Raw genomic sequence first — 21,895 nt, 5'->3', positions numbered from 1 at the left:
GGAGGAGATTGCTGAGCCTCTGGCAATGATCTTTGCATCATCAGTGGGGATGGGAGAGGTTCCGGAGGATTGGAGGGTTGCGGATGTTGTTCCTTTGTACCAGAAAGGGAGTAAAGATGGCCCAGGAAATTGTAGACCAGTGAGTCTTAATTCAGTGGTTGGTAAGCTGATGGAGAAGATCCTGAGAGGCAGGATTTATGAACCTTTGGAGAGGTATAATATGATTAGGAGTAGTCAGCATGGCTTTGTCAAGGGCAGGTCATGCCTTACGAGCCTGATTGAATTTTTTTGAGGAAGTGATTAAACACATTGATGAAGGAAGAGCAGTAGATGTAGTGTATACAGATTTCAGCAAGGTATTTGATAAGCAAGGCTTACTGAGAAAGTAAGGAGGCATGGGATCCAAGGGGACATTGCTTTGTGGATCCAGAACTGGCTTGCCCACAGAAGGCAAAGAGTGGTTGTAGATGGGTCATATTCTGCATGGAGGTGTGCCTCGGGGATCAGTTCTGGGACCCTTACTCTTCGTGATTTTTATAAATCACCTGGATGAGGAAGTAGAGGCATGGGTTAGTAAGTTTGCTGATGGCACAAAAGTTGGAGGTGTTGTGGACGGTGTGGAGGGCTGTCAGAGGTTATAGAGGGACATTGATACAATGCAAAACGGGGCTGGGAAGTGGCAGATGGAGTTCAACCCAGACAAGTGTGAAGTGCAAACACGAGGAAATCTGCAGATGCTGGAAATTCAAACAACAACACACCCAAAATGCTGGTGGAACACAACAGGCCAGGCAGATCTATAGGAGAAGCACTGTCGACTTAAAGTTCAATGGGGCAGGAGCAAGCTGAGACAATAGGTCTACCTGGACAGGCAGGTTTATGGATCTTGGGTAGGACAGTGCTTCTCCTATAGATGCTGCCTGGCCTGCTGTGTTCCACCAGCATTTTGTGCAAGTGTGAAGTGGTTCATTTTGGTAGGTCAAATATGATGGTAGAATATAGTATTAGAATCTTGGCAGTGTGGCGGATCAGAGGGATCTTGAGGTCTGAGTCCATAGGACACTCAAAGCAGCTATGCAGGTTGACTGGTTAAGAAGGCATATGGTGTATTGGCCTTCATCAATCGTGGAATTGAATTTAGGAGCTGAGAGGTAATGTTGCAGCCATATAGGACCCTGGTCAGACCCCACTTGGAGTACTGTGCTCATTTCTGGTCGCCTCACTACAGGAAGGATGTGGAAGCCATAGAAAGGGTGCAGAGGAGATTTACAAGGATGTTGCCTTGATTGGGGAGCATGCCTTATGACAACAGGTTGAGTGAACTCAGTCTTTTCTCCTTGGAGCGACGGAGGATGAGAGGTGACCTGATATAGGTGTACAAGATGATGAGAGGCACTGATCGTGTTGATAGTCAGAGGCTTTTTCTGAGGGCTGAAATGGCTGCCTCAAGAGGACACATGTTTAAGGTGCTGGGGAGTAGGTACAGAGGAGATATCGGGTAAGTTACGCAGAGAGTGGCGAGTGTGTGGAATGGGCTGCTGGCAACGGTGGTGGAGGCGGATACGATAGGGTCTTTTAAGAGACTTTTGGATAGGCACATTGAGCTTAGAAAAATGGAGGGCTATGCGTAAACCTACTAATTTCTAAGGTAGGGACATGTTTGGCACAACTTTGTGGGCCGAAGGGCCTGTATTGTGCTGACACCTTGCCTTCATCAGTCAAGTGTTGAGTACAAGAGTCGGAAAGTCATGTTGCAGCCATATAAAATTCTGGTCTGTCCGCTCTCGGAGTACTGCGTGCAGTTCTGGTCTCCTCATTACAGGACGGGTGGGGGGGGGGGGGGCTCTGGGGATGGGCAGAAGGGGTTCACCAGGATGCTGCCTGGGTTAGAGGTTATAATGAGAGTTGGACAAACTCTCATTAGAGGCTGAGGGGAGGTCTGAGAGATGTTTATAAGATTATGAGAGGCACAGATAGAGTAGACAAGACAGTATATTTCCCCCAGGTGGGAATGTCTTAATACCAGGGTTGCAGGCATCTAAGCTGAGAGGGGTTTGGTTCAAAGGAGATGTGACGGGCCAGTTTTGTTATACAGAGAGTGGTGGGTGTCTGGAGTGTGCTGCCTGAGGCGGTGGTGGAGGCAGAAATGATAGATGCGTTTAAGAGGCTGTTAGACAGACACATGGATGTGCGGGGAGCGGAGAGAGGCGGACATTGTTTAGGCAGAAGGAATTAGTTACAATCAGCTTAGAACCGTAGAACCATAGAACACTACAGCACAGTACAGGCCCTTCAGCCTTCCATGTAGTGCAAACCCATATAATCCTTAAAAAAAAGTACTAAACCCACAGTACCCCACAACCCTCCATTTTTCTTTCATCCATGTGCCTGTCCAAGAAACTCTTAAATACCCCTAATGTTTTAGCTTCCAACACCATCCCTGGTAAGTCATTCCAGGCACTCACAACCCTGTGTAAAACACTTACCCCTGATGTCTCCCCTAAACTTCCCTCCCTTAATTTTGTACATATGCCCTCTGGTGTTTGCTATTGGTGCCCTGGGAAACAGGTACTGACCCTATCTATGCCTCTCAATCTTTTGTAGAGTATCAAGTCCCCTCTCATTCTTCTACGCTCCAAAGAGAAAAGTCCCAGCTCTGCTAACCTTGCTTCATATGACTTGTTCTCCAAACCAGGCAACGTCCTGGTAAATCTCCTCTGCACCCTCTCCATAGTTTCCACATTCTTCCTATAATGAGGTGACCAGAATTGAAAACAATTCTAAGTGCGGTCTCACCAGAGATTTGTAGAGTTGCAACATGACCTCTCTACTCTTGAACTCAATCCCCCTTTTGATGAAGCCAAGCATCCCATAGGCCTTCCTAACTACCCTATGAACTTGTACAGCGACCTTGAGGGATGTATGGATTTGAACCCCAAGGTCCCTTTGTTCATCCACACTCTTAAGTAACTGACCATTAATCCTGTACTCAGTCTTCTGGTTTGTCCTTCCAAAATGCATCTCCTCACACTTGTCCGGATTGAACTCCATCTGCCATTTTTCTGCCCAACTCTGTAGCCTGTCTATATCCTCTTGTAACCTTCGACAACCTACAGCTCCATCCACAACTCCTCCAATCTTCGTGTCATCCACAAACTTACTCACCCATCCTTCCGCCTCTACATCCAGGTCATTTATAAAAATCACAAACAGCAGGGGTCCCAGGACAGATCCCTGCGGCACTCCACTAGTCACCGACCTCCAGGCAGAATACTTTCCTTCCACAACTTCCCTCTGCTTTCTTCCTTTAAGCCAATTTTTTATCCAAACAGCCAAGGTTCCGCATCCCATGCCTCATGACTTTCTGATGAATCTCTCATGAGGGACCTTGTCAAATGCTTTGCTAAAGTCCATGTAGACCACATCCACTGCCCTACCCTCATCAATTTCTTTTGTTACCTCTTCAAAAAACTCAATCAGATCGTGAGGCACAATCTTCCCTTCACAAAGCCGTGAGTAGACGGTACTTCTCCAAATGCTCATAGATCCTATCCTTTCCAGTAGTTTGCATACCACCGACGTGAAACTTACCGGGCTATAGTTCCCAGGTTTCTCCCTATTACCTTTTTTAAACAAAGGAACTACATTTGCCATTCTCCAGTCCTCCGGCACTTCCCCTGCAGCCAAGGAGGATTCAAAGATCATAGCTAATGCCCCTACGATCTCTTCTCTCAATTCCCACAACAACCTGGTATGTATCAAATCCGGCCCTGAGGATTTATCAATCTTAATGTTTTTGAGAAGATCCAGCACTACTTCTTCCATAATCTCCACATTGTCCAGCACACAGGCTCCAGGACCTCCCACATCTGACACCGACCACAGAAAACCGGCCTCACACACATACTACCTCCTTTAGCAGTCTACAACTGCCTTACCTCGTCCTGTTACCGCCGAAGCCCTTTCATTCTGCTGCCTCTCACTCCACTGCCTGCTCCCAATGCTGCCTGCAGTCTGGCCTCTCTCTTCCCCCCGAGAACTCAAAGTGTCTTCCCGCTGGAAATCCTTTGGTGCTCTCCTACTGCCTTCTTGTTCCGAATCAAAAACTTATGCAGATTCCTTGCCCTTTTTAAACTGTTTGCACTCAACTGGCTGACATCACGCATCTGCACAGTCTGGCCTCTCTCTTCCCCCGAGAACTCAAAATGTCTTCCCACTGGAAATCCTGCTGAATTACTAGTTTAATAAGGACCTGTTCCTGTGCAGTATTCCTGTTCGAAAGCAGGTGTCATGCAAAGAGGATGGAGGGAGAGTGGGTGGGAGACTTGGAGGAGGAATGGAGGGAGGGAGGGAGGGAGGGAGGGGAAGAGAGATTGGATAGGGATTTGCTCCTACCCCTCACCTTCGCCTCAGAGCTCTCATGGAAACTGTCCACCCGTGCAGCCAGGGTACACTTTCCTGCGACCAGTCGGGCAGCCTTCCTCCGCAGGTCCTGTGGAGATTCACTGTCACAGAGAGGAGCAAAGGAGCACCTCCGGGGAAGGAGGTGTGAGGGAATGCACCGGAAGGAGGGGCTACTCCAGCAGCCGATTGCTCACCTGGGGTAGGGACTGATGATGTTGTGGTAGATGTGTCCAGTGTAGTGCAGGAGGGAGTGAGGGAGTACCCCAGCAGCCAATTGCTCACCTGGGGTAGGGATTGGATGATGTTGTGGTAGATGTGTCCAGTGTAGTGCAGGAGGGAGTGAGGGAGTACCCCAGCAGCCAATTGCTCACCTGGGGTAGGGATTGGATGATGTTGTGGTAGATGTGTCCAGTGTCGTGCAGGAGGGAGTGAGGGAGTACCCCAGCAGCCAATTGCTCACCTGGGGTAGGGATTGGATGATGTTGTGGTAGATGTGTCCAGTGTCGTGCAGGAGGGAGTGAGGGAGTACCCCAGCAGCCGATTGCTCACCTGAGGTAGGGATTGGATGATGTGTTAGATGTGTCCAGTGTGGGGTAGGATGGAGTGAGGGAGTACCCCAGCAGTCAGTCACTCACCTTGGGTAGGGATTGGACGATGTCACTATGGTAGATGTGTCCGGTGTGGGGTAGGACAGAGTGAAGGAGCGAGGGAGCACCCCAGCAGTCACTCACCTGGGGTAGGGATTGGACGATGTCACTATGGTAGATGTGTCCGGTGTGGGGTAGGACAGAGTGAAGGAGCGAAGGAGCACCCCAGCAGTCACTCACCTGGGGTAGGGATTGGACGATGTCACTATGGTAGATATGTCCGGTGTGGGGTAGGACGGAGTGAGGGAGCACCCCAGCAGATAGTCACTCACCTGGGGTAGGGATTGGACGATGTCACTATGGTAGATGTGTCCGGTGTGGGGTAGGACGGAGGTGCTGGAGAAACCAGAGAGACTCCGACGCTGGGAGCCCAGTAACATGATGTTACAGGCTGGCATCTTGGACAGGTTAGTGAGGCCGCCTGCCATCCCTGGGGTGAAATGAGGGGAGAGGTCAGTGAGGGAGGGTACCTACCTAGTCACTGTACTTCTTCCATGACCCTCACACTCCCTCCCCATCCCCTCTCACAGTCTGGGAACTTTAACTCTTGCTCCCTGTACCAATTTGGGATTTTTTTCTCCCCCTCCCTCTCTTCATTACTTTCAAGAATTCCTCATCTCACATACCCAATAATTATTGCTTATTTATTTATTTTTTTTTCTTTTTGTATGTTCCCAAGTTGTGGTCTTTTGCACACTGGTTGTTTGTCCATCCTGTTGAGTGTGGTCTTTCACTGATTCTACTCTGTATTTACTCTGAACATGCAGAAGGAAGTGAATCTGAGGCTGGTATGTGGCGCCATACTGTGGTTTCTGCTTAACTGGGACACATCAGGACCAGTACATTATGGCCCAACATTTCATGGATATAGTTATTAAAAGACAAACTACCAGTTAACTGAGTAACAAATGAAATACAGGCAGCACGGTGCCAGTGCCAGAGCTATTCCCACTGCTGACTTTAAGGAGTTTGCATGTCCTCCTGTGACCAGGTTGGTTTCCAAAGATTGGTTAACTGGTCAATGTAAACTGTCCAGTGATAAGGGTAATATTAAATTGGGGGATAGCTGAGTGACACAGCTTGAAGGGCCAGAAGGGTTTGCTCCATGCTGAATCTCAATAAATAAAGCAAATTTGAACACTACCAATACTACTTCAATAGTATAAAAGTGTGTATTACTTCTTAACAGTTATCAACAGAGGAATTCATCCAGTGTGCTCTGCCGTGCTTTTGATTTACTGTAAATGAACAAGTTCTGTACAGAGACCTAGTGTAGATAATGGACTGCCTTCATACAATGATACTGACGACTGCATCCTCCAAATCTTCATCTTCATTGTAACATTCAATATGATTGTTGATACCTTCAAATTCTTTGTAGTTCCTTAATTGCTGAAGTAGTGAAATTGTTTCATTTTCTCCTCCAGCTGTCTCAGGCAATTCGAAGCCTGAATCCTTGAAACCGCAGTGAGCAAAACATTTCTGAATTGTCTTGCAGCTTATTTTTCACGAACTATCACTGCTTTTTGAACAAAAACACATGCAACGTATGCTATTTCAGAACTATTCACTCTTAGCACCATAACTGGCTATGCAAGTATTACATGACTGACGCTAGTTGGAAACTTCAGCAAGTCTCCAGTCCCAATTAAGCGTCAGTACCCCAAATATTCTGAGGGACACCTGGCTATTTCCTCAATTAGTTTTTGTTCTTGAAGAGCTGCCCCAAATGATTGGCTGCCCCAATTAACCGATGCCCAATTAACCCAATTTATGACTACTCTGCTAATAAATTTACTTTGAACTTTTAACACTTTCCCTCGCCCACTCACCCATTATCCTGGCAGCGGTGGAGGCCCCCACGATGACAGAGAGATTGGGGGCGATGAGGGACATGCGTGACTCCACGTACTCGTAGATCTGGTGTTTGTACTGGTTCAACTCCAGACCCATGCGGCAGGCCTCCAGCACAGTGGAGAGTTCTCCGTCTGTCAACAGCTGTCTGCAGGGGAGAGGGGGAGGGTGACTCGCTGTCTGTGGGGGAGAGGTGGGAGGGAGAGGGGGCTCAGCGTACGTGGAGGAGGAGGGTGATGCGCCGTCTGTGGGAGAAAGGGGGGAAGGGGACACACCATACATAGTGGGGAGGGGGGGGTCATACCATATGTGGGGGGGGGTCACATCATACAAGGGAGGGAGAGGGGAACACACTGTACATGGGAGGGGGAAGGGGGACACACCATACACGGGGGGGGGGAGGGGTCACACTGTACGAGAGGGGAGATTACACACCATTCATCAACAGCTGTCTGAAGGGGAGGGGGAATAATATCATGCTGTGGGTGAGACTAACAGACATCTGGGACAGCAAGCTTCCCCTTTTCCCTCCCTGCCAACACCGAGACTTCCCCATCCATCCACAGACTCACAGTATCCAGGACCCCAACATCCCCAGCATCGTAGAGAGCTGCCTGTCAGCCGCTGTGTGTAAGGGAGAGGCCGAGACTCACATGTCGGCTGGAACCCCCAACTTCCCTGCACTGCAACACCCATGGGAGCTCCCTATCCAGCAGTAGCTGTCTGGGAAGGAAAGTGGGGATTTTCGTCACACAGGATACACCCTCCCAATGCCTCGAACACAGCCCTCCCTCCCTCTTCACTCTCCACCCCCTACCATCCGCTCTTTATACCCCCTCACCTAAATCTCCACACCCCTCCCCATCCAAACTCTCTGCCTCCTTGCCCATCTCCCTCCTCCCCATCTCTTTGCCCCTCTCTCTTACCCCTGCGTGGTGGAGGCTGTCACACTGACCACCATGATGGTGGCGTTGGTCAGGATCTGCTGCAAGTTCTCGTTGTTCTTGCACCGGTCCAGATTATTCCCCAATTCCTAGAAGGAGAGGAAGAATCACACAACAGGAGGTAGGATGTGAGCAGGATGCAGGACAGCCTGTACAGACTGACTGGTCACCAGTGGGGCATTGACGAGTCCCTGTACAACACAACCAATGCTCAGCTCACCCAATAAAGAGCCGAATTCCATCCAGAATCCTAGCAACATCCATAGAACATTACAGCACAGAAAAAGGCTGTGCCGAACCAATTTTCTGCCTCGTCCCACTGACCTGCACCTGGACCATATCCCTCCATACCCCTCTCATCCATGTACCTGTCCAAGTTTTTCTTAAATGTTAAAAGTGAGCCCGCATTTATCACTTCATCTGGCAGCTCATTCCACACTCCCACCACTCTGTGTGAAGAAGCTCCCCCCAATGTTCCCTTTAAACTTTTCCCCCTTCACCCATGTCCTCCGGTTTTTTTCTCCCCTAGCCTCAGTGGAAAAAGTCTCCTTGCATTCACTCTATCTATGCCCATCATAATTTTATATACCTCTATCAAATCTCCCCTCATTCTTCTACGCTCCAGGGAATAAAGTCCTAACCTATTCAACCTTGCTCTGTAATTCAGTTTCTCAAGTCCCGGTAACATCCTTGTAAACCTTCTCTGCACTCTTTCAACCTTATTAATATCCTTCCTGTAATTAGGTGACCAAAACTGTGCACAATACTCCAAATTCGGTCTCACCAATGTCTTATATAACCTCACCGTAACATTCCAACTCTTACACTCAATACTTAGATTTATAAAGGCCAATGTACGAGAAGCTCTCTTTATGACCCTATCTACCTATGATGCCACTTTTAAGGAATTATGTATCTGTATTTCCAGATCCCTCTGTTCTACTGCACTCCTCAGTGTCCTACCATTTACCTTGTATGTTCTACCTTGGTTTGACCTTCCAAAGTGCAGTACCTCACACTTGTTCCAAAGTGTAATCCCTCACAGTGGATCCGTCCAGGATCTCAGCAATATCCATCCAGGATACTAGCAACACACCAATAATCTGCTATCCTGATATGCCTATAATCACTTACTCATTGGGACTCAGTCTCCCTCTGTTCCCCACAGATCATGTGTCTGTCTAAAGACCTTTTCAACACCTCTATTAGGTCTCCCATCAGCCCCCGTTCCTCCGAGAAAACAACCTGAGTTCGTCCAACCTCTCCTTGTAGTTCAAGCTCTCTAATCCAGGCAGCATCCTGGTGAATCTCTTCTGCACCCTTTCCAAAGACACCCCCACCCTTCCTGTAACAGGGAAACCAGAACTGCACACAATACTCCGAGAGCAGACAGATCAGAGTACATGGTTTCCTGACTGGTCCTCAACACCTGACCGATGAAGGCAAATGTCTCGTACGCCTTCTTTACTGCCCTGTCTACTTATGAAGCCTCCTTCATGGAACTGTATACAACTTAAATGAAATTCCCATTGAAATTGGGAAGGATGGACAAGGGGTTCTGCTAAACTCATGGGTGTTTTGGAAGACGAGAGGTGTCTCATCGAACCTGTGGACATTCAGAGGGCAGCAGACAGGGTGAAAGGTTAAAGATTTACAGAATTAAGAGCCCGCGCATCAGCAAGACTCTGCAGTCATACCTTGACTGTCCGGATGTAGTCCAGTGCACTGGGAACAAGGGACTCCAGCTCAGGGAAGCGTTTGGAATATTTATCCCGGACAAACTTGTGGATTATATCTAAGTGAGAAAACAAGTTATTGGTTACTACACTGGAAACTACAGAATCTCTATTTCCCCCTCTGTCAGACCCACAGTGGGAACACTGAACAGTTCTCATCTCTGTATCCCTGGGTCAGACCCACACCTGGAGTACTGTGTACAGTTCCCATCTCCATATCCCCCTGGGTCAGACCCACACCGGGAACACCGTATATAGTTGCCATCCGTACCCCTGGGTCAGGCCCACACCGGGAGTACCATGTAAGGTTCGCGTTTCTGTACCCCTGGGTCAGACCCACACCGGGAGCACAGTGTACAGTTCCCACCTCTGTATCACTGAGTCAGACCTACACCGGAACACCATGCACAGTTCCCATTTCCATATCCCCCGGGTCAGACGCACACTGGGAAAACAATACATATCAGACTCAAACTGGGAATACCGTGCCCATCTCCATACCCCACTGGGTAAGACACACACCGAGAGTACCGTGCACAGATCCCAGCTCTGTATCCCCTGGGTCAGACCCGCACCAGGAACACCGTGCACAGTTCCCATTTCCATATCCCCTGGGTCAGACCCACACTGGGACCAACAGTATGGTTCCTGTCTCCTTATCCCCCTGGGTCAGGCTCACATCAGAAGCACCATGCATAGTTCCTGTCTCCCTATCGCCCTAGGTCAGATCCACACTGGGACCAAGTGCACAGTTCCCATCTTTGTATCCTCTGGTCACTCACACCAGAATAACTGTGTATAGTTTCTGACTCTGTACAACAATATAGCAAAGGGCTGCAGAAGAGATGTCGTACTTATCTCATTATCGATCTCCACGGTCAGATTATTAGCATCCACAATTAGCTTATACTCTGGATCTGATTCCACGGGGCCTGTCACTGATTGGGGTGAAAAGAGATCAAAATAAAAACTGTAACATACATCTCCCCAGACAGTGTGACACTCCCTCAGTACCGGGGAGTGTGTGTCTGTGGTTTAATACTCCATTCCCCGAATACATACACCTCCCTAGACAGTGTGACACTCCCTCAGTACCGGGGAGTCTGTGTCGGTGGTTTAGTACTCCATTCCCCGAGTATATACATCTCCCCAAACAGTGTGACACTCCCTCAGTACCGGGGAGTGTGTGACGGTGGCTTAATACACCATTCCTCCATTCCCCTGTTACGAATGATGAGCAACTCTGATGGGCAGAAGGGTACAGAATCGCCAATGCCCCCCCCCCCCCCTTTTGGAGAATCGCAAATTGCTACTATTCTGTTGCTGTTATCAAGGGAGATGAGAGAGACACAGGTTAACAGCAATGGCAGTTATTATTGACAACACTGATGAAAAATTAATGAGAGAGGCCCACAGGTTGGAATGTCTCCTATGACAAAAAGAGAGATTACTGCTATTGTCTCGTGGAGAAGGATTGTTTATTGAGTACTGTTTTATTCATTGAAACCCCTCAGGGGGCAGCCAGAGAGGGCTGGTTGATGTGTTGCATCATTCCAACCTGATTGACACCTGAGACCCCGTCTCAGTAGGGTCTGGGGAAACACCCCTCAGACGCACCAGGAGAGACGCTACGAGACCGGTGGGGGCTTGTGTGTGTGTCCACCCTTGCCTGGGTGACAAGTCCTCCACGGAACGATCTAGCTAATGGATGGAGGGGTCATACGTGAATGGCCACAGCAACGACGCATTGACGGATCAAGATCGAAAAGGAAAGTCGGCAAGTCAATAGCTGTTTCTCTCTCTCTCTCTCTCTCTCCAACAATTGCAGCACCGCGAACAACAACTACTGCAGCCTGCATGAACTGAACTGAACTTTATATTTCCATCGGACAATTCATTATCCCCTAGACAACGATAGAGCTTATTTCTTATCGATTAAACTACTGCAGCCTGCATGAACTGAACTGAACTTTATATTTCCATCGGACAATTCATTATCCCCTAGACAACGATAGAGCTTATTTCTTATCGATTAAACCTGTACTTTTAGGTTTAGTATTGATGACGTATGTTATCTGTATATTTGCATTGATATTATTTTTGTGTATCTTTACTAATAAATACTGTTAAGAATAGTATCATCAGACTTCAACGGATACTCCTACCTTTGCTGGTAAGATACCCAGTTACGGGGTTCGTAACACCCCGAATACATACATCTCCCTAGACAGTGTGACACTCCCTCAGTACCGGGGAGTGTGTTTACATTTAACACTCCACTCCCCAAGTTTATACATCTCCTGGGTGTCACATGGGACGGGGTCTGTGGGAATTCTTTGCACCAACTATCGCAGAGCTTAGTCACATCACATCCCACCCTCTTCTGTTCCTCCCAAGCTTGAATGCATACCCACCTTCCGTTTTACGCTGCTTGCCAATGTATTCGCCCACTTTGGAAATGATGTCTGCAAACTGCAAAGTGGAAAGTAAATTATGAGCATCCGGAAGACATCCATGTGGTGACTGGGAGAATGTGAAAACTCCTTACGGACAGTGGCACAGAATCGCTGGCCTATCTTGTGAAATTGGTTGTTAAGTGGCAGCAGGACAGGGCAGAAAATCTTTTTTTTAAAATCATAAAAAATCTTATCAGCTACATTAAGAAGGGTATGTGAAAAAATTAAATAGTGTAAAAAGAGAGCAAAACAAGAGGCATTCTTGGGTTCATTGTCTGATGGCAGAGGGGAAGAGGCTGTTCTGAATCATTAAAATTGTCTTCAGGTTCCTGTACCTGTTCCTTGATGAGAAGAGGGTGATGGAGGTCCTTAATGATGGATGACACCATTTGAAGATGTGAAGAGGTAAGAGGCCACAGCACAGAATAGAATGGTAGGATGGGTTTGTTTACCAGAATATGAAATCAAAATTCATGCCATCAAGTTTGAGGCTATCTAGATGTTACTCCTTTGCCCTGAAGATGACCTCATCGTGGCACAAAAGGATGCCATGGGCGAGTGTTACACTTGGGGTCCTTGACAAGTTCTGGGAGGGATGAATGGACAAGGGAATGGCGGAGGGAACAATCCCTGCAGAGGGACAAGGGAATGGCGAAGGGAGCGATCCCTGCAGAGGGGACAAGCGAATCGCGGAGTGAACAATCCCTGCAGAGGGGACAAGCGAATCGTGGAGTGAACAATCCCTGCAGAGGGGACAAGGGAATCGCAGAGGGAACAATCCCTGCAGAGGGGACAAGCGAATGGCAGAGGGAACAATCCCTGCAGAGAGACAAGGGAATGGCGGAGGGAACAATCCCTGCAGAGAGTCAAGGGAATGGCGGAGGGAACAATCCCTGCAGAGAGACAAGGGAATGGCAGAGGGAACAATCCCTGCAGAGGGGACAAGCGAATGGCAGAGGGAACAAACCCTGCAGAGGGGACAAGCGAATGGCGGAGGGAACAATCCCTGCAGAGAGACAAGGGAATGGCGGAGGGAACAATCCCTGCAGAGAGACAAGGGAATGGCGGAGGGAACAATCCCTGCAGAGAGACAAGGGAATGGTTGAGGGAACAATCCCTGCAGAGAGACAAGGGAATCGCGGAGGGAACAATCCCTGCAGAGGGACAAGAGAATGGCGGAGGGAACAATCCCTGCAGAGGGACAAGGGAATCGTGGAGGGAACAATCCCTGCAGAGGGACAAGAGAATGGCGGAGGGAACAATCCCTGCAGAGGGGACAAGGGAATGGAACAATCCCTGCAGAGGGACAAGGGAAGGGAACAATCCCTGCAGAGAGACAAGGGAATCGCGGAGGGAACAATCCCTGCAGAGGGACAAGAGAATGGCGGAGGGAACAATCCCTGCAGAGAGACAAGGGAATCGCGGAGGGAACAATCCCTGCAGAGGGACAAGAGAATGGTGGAGGGAACAATCCCTGCAGAGGGGACAAGGGAATGGAACAATCCCTGCAGAGGGACAAGGGAAGGGAACAATCCCTGCAGAGAGACAAGGGAATCGCAGAGGGAACAATCCCTGCAGAGGGACAAGGGAATCGCGGATGGAACAATCCCTGCAGACGGGACAAGGGAATGGCGGACGGAACAATCCCTGCAGAGGGACAAGGGAATGGCGGAGGGAACAATCCCTGCAGAGGGACAAGGGAATGGCGGAGGGAACAATCCCTGCAGAGGGACAAGGGAATGGCGGAGGGAACAATCCCTGCAGAGGGGACAAGGGAATGGAAAGATCCCTGCAGAGGGGCAAGGGAATTGCGGAGGGAACAATCCCTGCAGAGGGGCAAGGGAATCGCGGAGGGAACAATCCCTGCAGAGGGGCAAGGGAATCGTGGAGGGAACAATCCCTGCAGATAGTGTTGGGGGGGGGGGGGGGGAAGGGGAATCAAGACATCTGTCGGTGATAATAAAGATGATTCAGAGATTGTTAGTTTCAGAGAAACTGCAGTGGAGCAAGGGCCATGACGAGGGAGATTGGGAGATTGTTTAGTGTACATTGATTCACAGGGTCTTTGGCCCACATTGTCTGTATCAAACACAATACCGAATTTCGATCAATCTCTACTGCCAGCAAATGATCCATAGCTCTGCCCACCATACACACTGCAGTGGGCAGACATCACAAGAGCCTTAAAGCACACAAACCTGGCCAGAAATTTGGCATGAGGGCTGAGAGAAGAGGGGAATGGGGAGAATGAGGGAGGAAGGGGGAGAGGGAATAAAGGGGTTATAGGGAGAAGGCAAGAGAATGGTATTGAGAGAGAAAGGAAATCAGCTATGTCAAATTGCAGAGAAGATATAGGAGCAGATTTAGGCCATTTGGCCCATCGAGTCTACTCTGCCATTTACTATGGCTGATCCATTTCCCTCTCAGTCTGGATCTCCTGCCTTCTTCCATATCCCTTTGTTCCTGACTAATCCGTCAACTTCTGCCTTAGCCAATGACTTAGCCTTTGCAGTCACCTATGGCACACAATTCCACAGATTCACCACTCTCTGGCTGAAGAAATTCCTCCCATCTAAAAGGACACCTCTCTAATCTGGGGCTGTGCCCTCTAGTCTTAAGACTCCCCCACTCCTCTCCACATCCACTCGAGGCCTTTCAACATTTGACAGGTTTCAATGAGATCACCCTTGATTCTTCTAAACTCCAGTGAGTACAGACCTAGAGCTATCAAATGCTCCTCATATGATAAGCCTTTCAATCCTGGAATTATTTTTGTGACCCTCCTTTGAACCTTCTCCAGTGTCAGCACATCCTTTCTTAGATTAGAGGTCCAAAAATGCTCACAATATTCCAAGGGAGTCCTCACCAGTGCTTTAAAGCCTCAACATTACATCCTTGCTTTTATATTCTAGTCCTCTCAAAATGAATGCTAACGTTGTATTTGCCTTCCTCAACGTGCAAATTAATATTTAGGGAATCCTGTACTCCCAAGTCCCTTTGCACCTCAGATATTTTAATTTTCTCTTCACTTAGAAAATCAGTTTTTTTATTTCTTTACCATACACTTCCCAACACTGTATTCCATCTTATGTTTCTTTGCATGGTCTCCTACTATGTCTCAATGTTTCTGCAGCCTCTCTTCTTCCTCAATACTACTTGCCCCTCCAGTTATCTTCATATCGTCCACAAATTTGGCCACAAAGCCACCAATTCTTCATCCAAATCACTGATACATAATGTAAAAAGAAACGGTCCCAGTACAGACCCGTGTGCAATACCACTAGTCACCAGCAGCTAGCCAGAAATGTCTCCCTTTATTCCTAGTCTTCTGCCCATCAGCCACTGCTTCATCCATGCTAGAATCTTTTGTGTAGCTTGTTAAGAAGCCTCATGTGTGGAACTTTGTCAAAGGCCTTCTGAAAATCCAAGTACACAACATCAACCAATTCTCCTTTGTTTCTCCTGCTTATTATTTCTTCAAAAAGTTCCAACAGATTTGTTAGGTAAGATTTTTTTCTTTAAGGAAACCATGCTGACTCCATTCTATTTTACCATGTACCCCCAGTTACCCTGAAACCTCATCCTTATCATTTGACTCCAATGTTTTCCCAACCAGAGGTCAGACTAGCTGTCTTACCAAGACTTGATGGACTGAATGGCCTAACTCTGCTCCTATGTCTTAAGAATGGGTGGCCGACTGCAGATACTTTTCTACTGAGGCGGATGCAAGTTGCTCCTTCCCTCTGCTAGCCTGCACGTCACCCTTGGGCAAGATGTACGTAGCACCTGCTTAGCCACACTGATCAGGGTCACGTGAAGCCATGGTGGATGGCTTTTGTATGAGCAGTTGGTGCATATCACAAGTTCTGGTTATGCGACCCCTGACGCCAGGCAGACAATCTCTGAAGAGTATTTACAATAGCTGGAGTCACCAACTTGTAAATACACGGCCCAGAAGGCTACTTCTGTAGAAAATTTTGCCAAGAATATTCATGGTAATGGAAAGGGCATGATCAGAAAGATTATTCAACATGGCCATAATGAACAAATGATAGACATCCACAGTGTTGGAAATTTTATATCGTCTCATTCAGGCTTGAAGATTTAAACGCTGTGGAGGACTTATTACGGGGGGGGGGTGGTGGTCACTCAGCTTGGCAGATGAGACTCATGGCTGTGAAACAATTTCAGATTCTGGAACCTTCTCTGTGGAGGTTGTAGGAGTTGACTCTGGGACTACAGGAAGTTGTTCTGACAGCTCTGGTTACCTTTCTTCTCCAACAATTGACTCTGCACTCCTCAGCTAATCAATGTGTCATCTCCAGATGACATCAGGTGCAAACGCCAAAACAGCACGTGACATAATGAACAAGCGATGTCTTATGGAAAGGGAACAACACCCACAAATGCTGGAGGAGCTCAGCAGGCCAGGCAGCATCTATGCAAGAGTGAACAGTCGACATCTTTCCAGTTGGGAATCTTCATCAAGAATGGCCCGAAACGTCGACTGTACTCTTTTCCACAGATGCTACCTGACCTGCCGAGTTCCTCCAGCATCTTGTGTGTGTTGCTCTGGATTTCCAGCACCTGCAGAATCTCTCATATTATGGAATGGGGGGAGGGAGGCTTTGGGAAGAGCTAACAGAGGTTTATACCATTACAAGAGGCAGACAATAACTGTTGCCCCAAGGTGAGAATATCCAACACCAGAAGGCATGCATTTAAGGTGAGGGGGAGCATTCTAAGGAGATGTGAAACGCAAGTTTTTTTAAATTACAGACAGAGGTGGGTGCCTGGACAGCAGTGGTGCTGGAGGTGTTAGTGAGATAGGAGCTGGAAGGTACTACCAGCGGTGGTGATGGAGGTGTTAGTGAGATAGGGGCTGGAAGGTACTGCTAGCAGTGGTGCTGGAGGTGTTAGTGAGATAGGGGCTGGAAGGTACTGCTAGCAGTGGTGCTGGAGGTGTTAGTGAGATAGGGGCTGGAAGGTACTACCAGCGGTGGTGATGGAGGTGTTAGTGAGATAGGGGCTGGAATGTACTACCAGCGGTGGTGATGGAGGTGTTAGTGAGATAGGGGCTGGAATGTACTACCAGCGGTGGTGATGGAGGTGTTAGTGAGATAGGGGCTGGAATGTACTACCAGCGGTGGTGCTGGAGGTGTTAGTGAGATAGGGGCTGGAAGGTACAACCAGCGGTGGTGCTGGAGGTGTTAGTGAGATAGGGGCTGGAAGGTGCTGCCAGCGGTGGTGATGGAGGTGTTAGTGAGATAGGGGCTGGAAGGTGCTGCTAGCAGTGGTGATGGAGGTGTTAGTGAGATAGGGGCTGGAAGGTACTACCAGCGGTGGTGATGGAGGTGTTAGTGAGATAGGGGCTGGAATGTACAACCAGCGGTGGTGATGGAGGTGTTAGTGAGATAGGGGCTGGAAGGTGCTACCAGCGGTGGTGATGGAGGTGTTAGTGAGATAGGGGCTGGAAGGTGCTGTCAGCGGTGGTGCTGGAGGTGTTAGTGAGATAGGGGCTGGAAGGTGCTGTCAGCGGTGGTGCTGGAGGTGTTAGTGAGATAGGGGCTGGAAGGTACTACCAGCAGTGGTGCTGGAGGTGTTAGTGAGATAGGGGCTGGAAGGTACTACCAGCGGTGGTGATGGAGGTGTTAGTGAGATAGGGGCTGGAAGGTGCTGCCAGCGGTGGTGATGGAGGTGTTAGTGAGATAGGGGCTGGAAGGTGCTGCCAGCAGTGGTGATGGAGGTGTTAGTGAGATAGGGGCTGGAAGGTACTACCAGCGGTGGTGATGGAGGTGTTAGTGAGATAGGGGCTGGAAGGTACTACCAGCAGTGGTGATGGAGGTGTTAGTGAGATAGGGGCTGGAAGGTGCTGTCAGCGGTGGTGATGGAGGTGTTAGTGAGATAGGGGCTGGAAGGTACTACCAGCAGTGGTGATGGAGGTGTTAGTGAGATAGGGGCTGGAAGGTGCTGTCAGCGGTGGTGATGGAGGTGTTAGTGAGATAGGGGCTGGAAGGTGCTGCCAGCAGTGGTGATGGAGGTGTTAGTGAGATAGGGGCTGGAAGGTGCTGCCAGCAGTGGTGATGGAGGTGTTAGTGAGATAGGGGCTGGAAGGTGCTGCTAGCGGTGGTGATGGAGGTGTTAGTGAGATAGGGGCTGGAAGGTGCTGTCAGCGGTGGTGATGGAGGTGTTAGTGAGATAGGGGCTGGAAGGTACAACCAGCGGTGGTGATGGAGGTGTTAGTGAGATAGGGGCTGGAAGGTGCTGCTAGCGGTGGTGATGGAGGTGTTAGTGAGATAGGGGCTGGAAGGTGCTGCTAGCAGTGGTGATGGAGGTGTTAGTGAGATAGGGGCTGGAAGGTGCTGCCAGCAGTGGTGATGGAGGTGTTAGTGAGATAGGGGCTGGAAGGTACAACCAGCGGTGGTGCTGGAGGTGTTAGTGAGATAGGGGCTGGAAGGTGCTGCCAGCAGTGGTGCTGGAGGTGTTAGTGAGATAGGGGCTGGAAGGTGCTGCCAGCAGTGGTGATGGAGGTGTTAGTGAGATAGGGGCTGGAAGGTACAACCAGCGGTGGTGCTGGAGGTGTTAGTGAGATAGGGGCTGGAAGGTGCTGCCAGCAGTGGTGCTGGAGGTGTTAGTGAGATAGGGGCTGGAAGGTACAACCAGCGGTGGTGATGGAGGTGTTAGTGAGATAGGGGCTGGAAGGTACAACCAGCGGTGGTGCTGGAGGTGTTAGTGAGATAGGGGCTGGAAGGTGCTGCCAGCGGTGGTGCTGGAGGTGTTAGTGAGATAGGGGCTGGAAGGTGCTGCCAGCAGTGGTGATGGAGGTGTTAGTGAGATAGGGGCTGGAAGGTACAACCAGCGGTGGTGCTGGAGGTGTTAGTGAGATAGGGGCTGGAAGGTACAACCAGCGGTGGTGCTGGAGGTGTTAGTGAGATAGGAGCTGGAAGGTACAACCAGCGGTGGTGATGGAGGTGTTAGTGAGATAGGAGCTGGAAGGTACTACCAGCGGTGGTGATGGAGGTGTTAGTGAGATAGGAGCTGGAAGGTACAACCAGCGGTGGTGATGGAGGTGTTAGTGAGATAGGGGCTGGAAGGTACTACCAGCAGTGGTGATGGAGGTGTTAGTGAGATAGGGGCTGGAAGGTGCTGCCAGCGGTGGTGATGGAGGTGTTAGTGAGATAGGGGCTGGAAGGTGCTGCTAGCAGTGGTGATGGAGGTGTTAGTGAGATAGGGGCTGGAAGGTGCTGCCAGCGGTGGTGATGGAGGTGTTAGTGAGATAGGGGCTGGAAGGTGCTGCCAGCGGTGGTGCTGGAGGTGTTAGTGAGATAGGGGCTGGAAGGTACTACCAGCAGTGGTGATGGAGGTGTTAGTGAGATAGGGGCTGGAAGGTGCTGCCAGCGGTGGTAGTAGACAATAGGTGCAGAAGACCATTTGGCCCTTCGAGCCTACACCGCCATTTTGAGATCATGGCTGATCAACTACTATCAATACCCAGTTCCTGCCTTGTCCCCATATCCCTTGATTCCCCTATCCATAAGATACCTATCTAGCTCCTTCTTGAAAGCATCCAGAATGCTTTCAAGGCAGTGCATTCCAGAACCCCACAACTCTCTGGGAGAAGAAGTTTTTCCTTAACTCTGTCCTAAATGACCTACCCCTTATTCTCAAACCATGCCCTCTGGTACTGGACTCTCCCAGCATCTGGAACATACTTCCTGCCTCTATCTTGTCCAATCCCTTAATAATCTTATAGGTTTCAATCAGATCCCCTCTCAATCTCCTTAATTTCAGCTTGTACAAGCCCAGTCTCCCTAACCTCTCTGCGTAAGACAGTCCAGACATCCCAGGAATTAACCTCGTGAATCTATGCTGCACTTCCTCTACAGCCAGGATGTCCTTCCTTAACCCTGGAGACCAAAACTGTATCACCAGGGCTCTGTACAAATGCAAGAGGATTTCCTTGCTCTTTTACTCAATTCCCTTTGTAATAAAGGCCAACATTTCATTAGCCTTCTTCACTGCCCGCTGCACTTGCTCATTCACCTTCAGTGACTGATGAACAAGGGCCCCTAGATCTCTTTGTATTTCTCCCTTACCTAACTCTACACCATTCAGATAATAATCTGCCTTCCTGTTCTTACTCCCAAAGTGGATAACCTCACACTTATTCACATTAAACGTCATCTGCCAAGTATCTGCCCACTCACCCAGCCTATCCAAGTCACCCTGAATTCTCCTAACATCCTCATCACATGTCACACTGCCACCAGCTTAGCATCATCAGCAAATTTGCTGATGTTATTCTCAATGCCTTCATCTAAATCGTTGACGTAAATTGTAAACAGCTGTGGTCCCAATACCAAACCCTGTGGCACCCCACTAGTCCCCACCTGCCATTCCGAGAAACACCCATTCACCGCTACCCTTTGCTTTCTATCTGCCAACCAGTTTTCTATCCATGTCAATGTCTTCCCCCCGATGCCCTGAGCTTTGATTTTACCCACCAATCTCCTATGTGGGACCTTATCAAATGCCTTCTGAAAGTCGAGGTACACTACATCCACTGGATCTCCCTTGTCTAACTTCCTGGTTACATCCTCGAAAAACTTCAATAGATTAGTCAATCCATGCTGGCTCGGCCCAATCTTAACACTGCTATCTAGATATGCCACTATTTCATCCTTATTAATGGACTCTAACATCTTCCCCACCACCGATGTCAGGCTGACAGGTCGATAGTTCTCTGTTTTCTCCCTCCCTCCTTTCTTAAAAAGTGGTGATGGAGGTGTTAGTGAGATAGGGACTGGAATTTGCTGCCAGTGGTGGTGATGTAGGTGTTAGTGAGATAGAGAAAGTTCAGTTTCATTAGGTGCAGTGTCAGTGCGCCAAAGGTCCTCTCGCAGACCGGGGTGCCACCCACCAGCTTGCTGTCCCGCAGCTTAGCAATGCTCTTGATGGAGTCAGCATCTGCCTCGGGCATCTCCTCCTCCAGCACTTCAATGGCCACGCCATCCTCCTCCTCGTCGACATATGTCTCCTCTGCATCCTCAGCCGCTGCTTCCTCCAAGTCTGCCAGCAGCTCGTCCGCTAGCGACATCACGCCTCTGTTGCCAGAAACAGGGATACGGAGAACATCCGGTCACTGTCAAAAAACTGAAAAGGTGTTTGGCGTTCCCAGCAGCCAGGCAAGAGTGGTAATCTACACACCAGACCCAACCCCTCCTCCGCCAGGTATACAGCCATTTTCCCCGTTCATCCTATGGGAGGAAGAGGGGGTTAACAGGGCCAACCAACAGGGGGAAGAGGGGTTAATGGGGCCAACCAATGGTAGGGGAAGAGGGGTTAACGGGGCAAACCAATGGGAGGGGAAGAGGGGTTAACGGGGCAAACCAATGGGAGGGGAAGAGGGGTTAACGGGGCAAACCAATGGGAGGGGAAGAGGGGGTTAACGGGGCAAATCAATGGGAAGGGAAGAGGGGGTTAACGGGGCAAACCAATGTGAGGAAGAGGGGACCGGGGGAGGCAACCAACTGGGGGGGGAAGAGGGGGCAATGGTGGGAGAGGGGGCCTCAAGGGGACACCAATGAGGGACCAAGAGCAATGTGGGGAAAAGGGGTAAGAAGATGGGAGAATGATGCGAGAGAAGCCAACCAACCAATGGGGAGCACCGGGACCTCTCCTCACGCCCACTCACCAACGATCCGCACCGAACCGCCTCTCCGGTCCCTCGCCGCTTTTCCGCGCGCGCTGATGACGTCACCGTTCGCCTCGCTCATCTACTCGCGCCGCTTCACCCCACCCGGACCGACAGCCATGTCTGTGTCATTGTGTGACTCATGTCGAGCGTAACCCAT

At 49.5% G+C, this 21,895-nt stretch overlaps 1 protein-coding gene across 2 annotated transcripts in view; it reads right to left on the bottom strand.

Moving 5' to 3' along the window:
* prpf31 (PRP31 pre-mRNA processing factor 31 homolog (yeast)) overlaps window positions 1-21,895 on the bottom strand; it is a 27,152-nt gene extending 5,257 nt beyond the window's left edge. The window contains exons 1-9 of one of the 2 annotated variants that reach the window (XM_059957566.1): window positions 21,736-21,895; window positions 20,962-21,145; window positions 12,000-12,057; window positions 10,440-10,523; window positions 9,547-9,644; window positions 7,832-7,938; window positions 6,884-7,053; window positions 5,324-5,481; window positions 4,403-4,492 (exon numbers count right to left, since the gene is read on the bottom strand). In XM_059957566.1, coding sequence (XP_059813549.1) covers window positions 4,403-4,492; window positions 5,324-5,481; window positions 6,884-7,053; window positions 7,832-7,938; window positions 9,547-9,644; window positions 10,440-10,523; window positions 12,000-12,057; window positions 20,962-21,138 — 942 coding nt within the window. In that variant the 5' untranslated portion in view covers window positions 21,139-21,145; window positions 21,736-21,895. Of the gene's footprint in view, window positions 1-4,402; window positions 4,493-5,323; window positions 5,482-6,883; window positions 7,054-7,831; window positions 7,939-9,546; window positions 9,645-10,439; window positions 10,524-11,999; window positions 12,058-20,961; window positions 21,146-21,696 lie in introns of both variants that reach the window. The other variant, XM_059957567.1, reaches the window with a different exon arrangement.

This window comes from Hypanus sabinus (assembly GCF_030144855.1).
Source record: "Hypanus sabinus isolate sHypSab1 chromosome 24 unlocalized genomic scaffold, sHypSab1.hap1 SUPER_24_unloc_2, whole genome shotgun sequence".
Lineage (NCBI taxonomy): Eukaryota > Metazoa > Chordata > Chondrichthyes > Myliobatiformes > Dasyatidae > Hypanus > Hypanus sabinus.
Note: the sequence above shows the minus strand (reverse complement) of the source record. Positions and strands in the feature narration are given on the sequence as shown.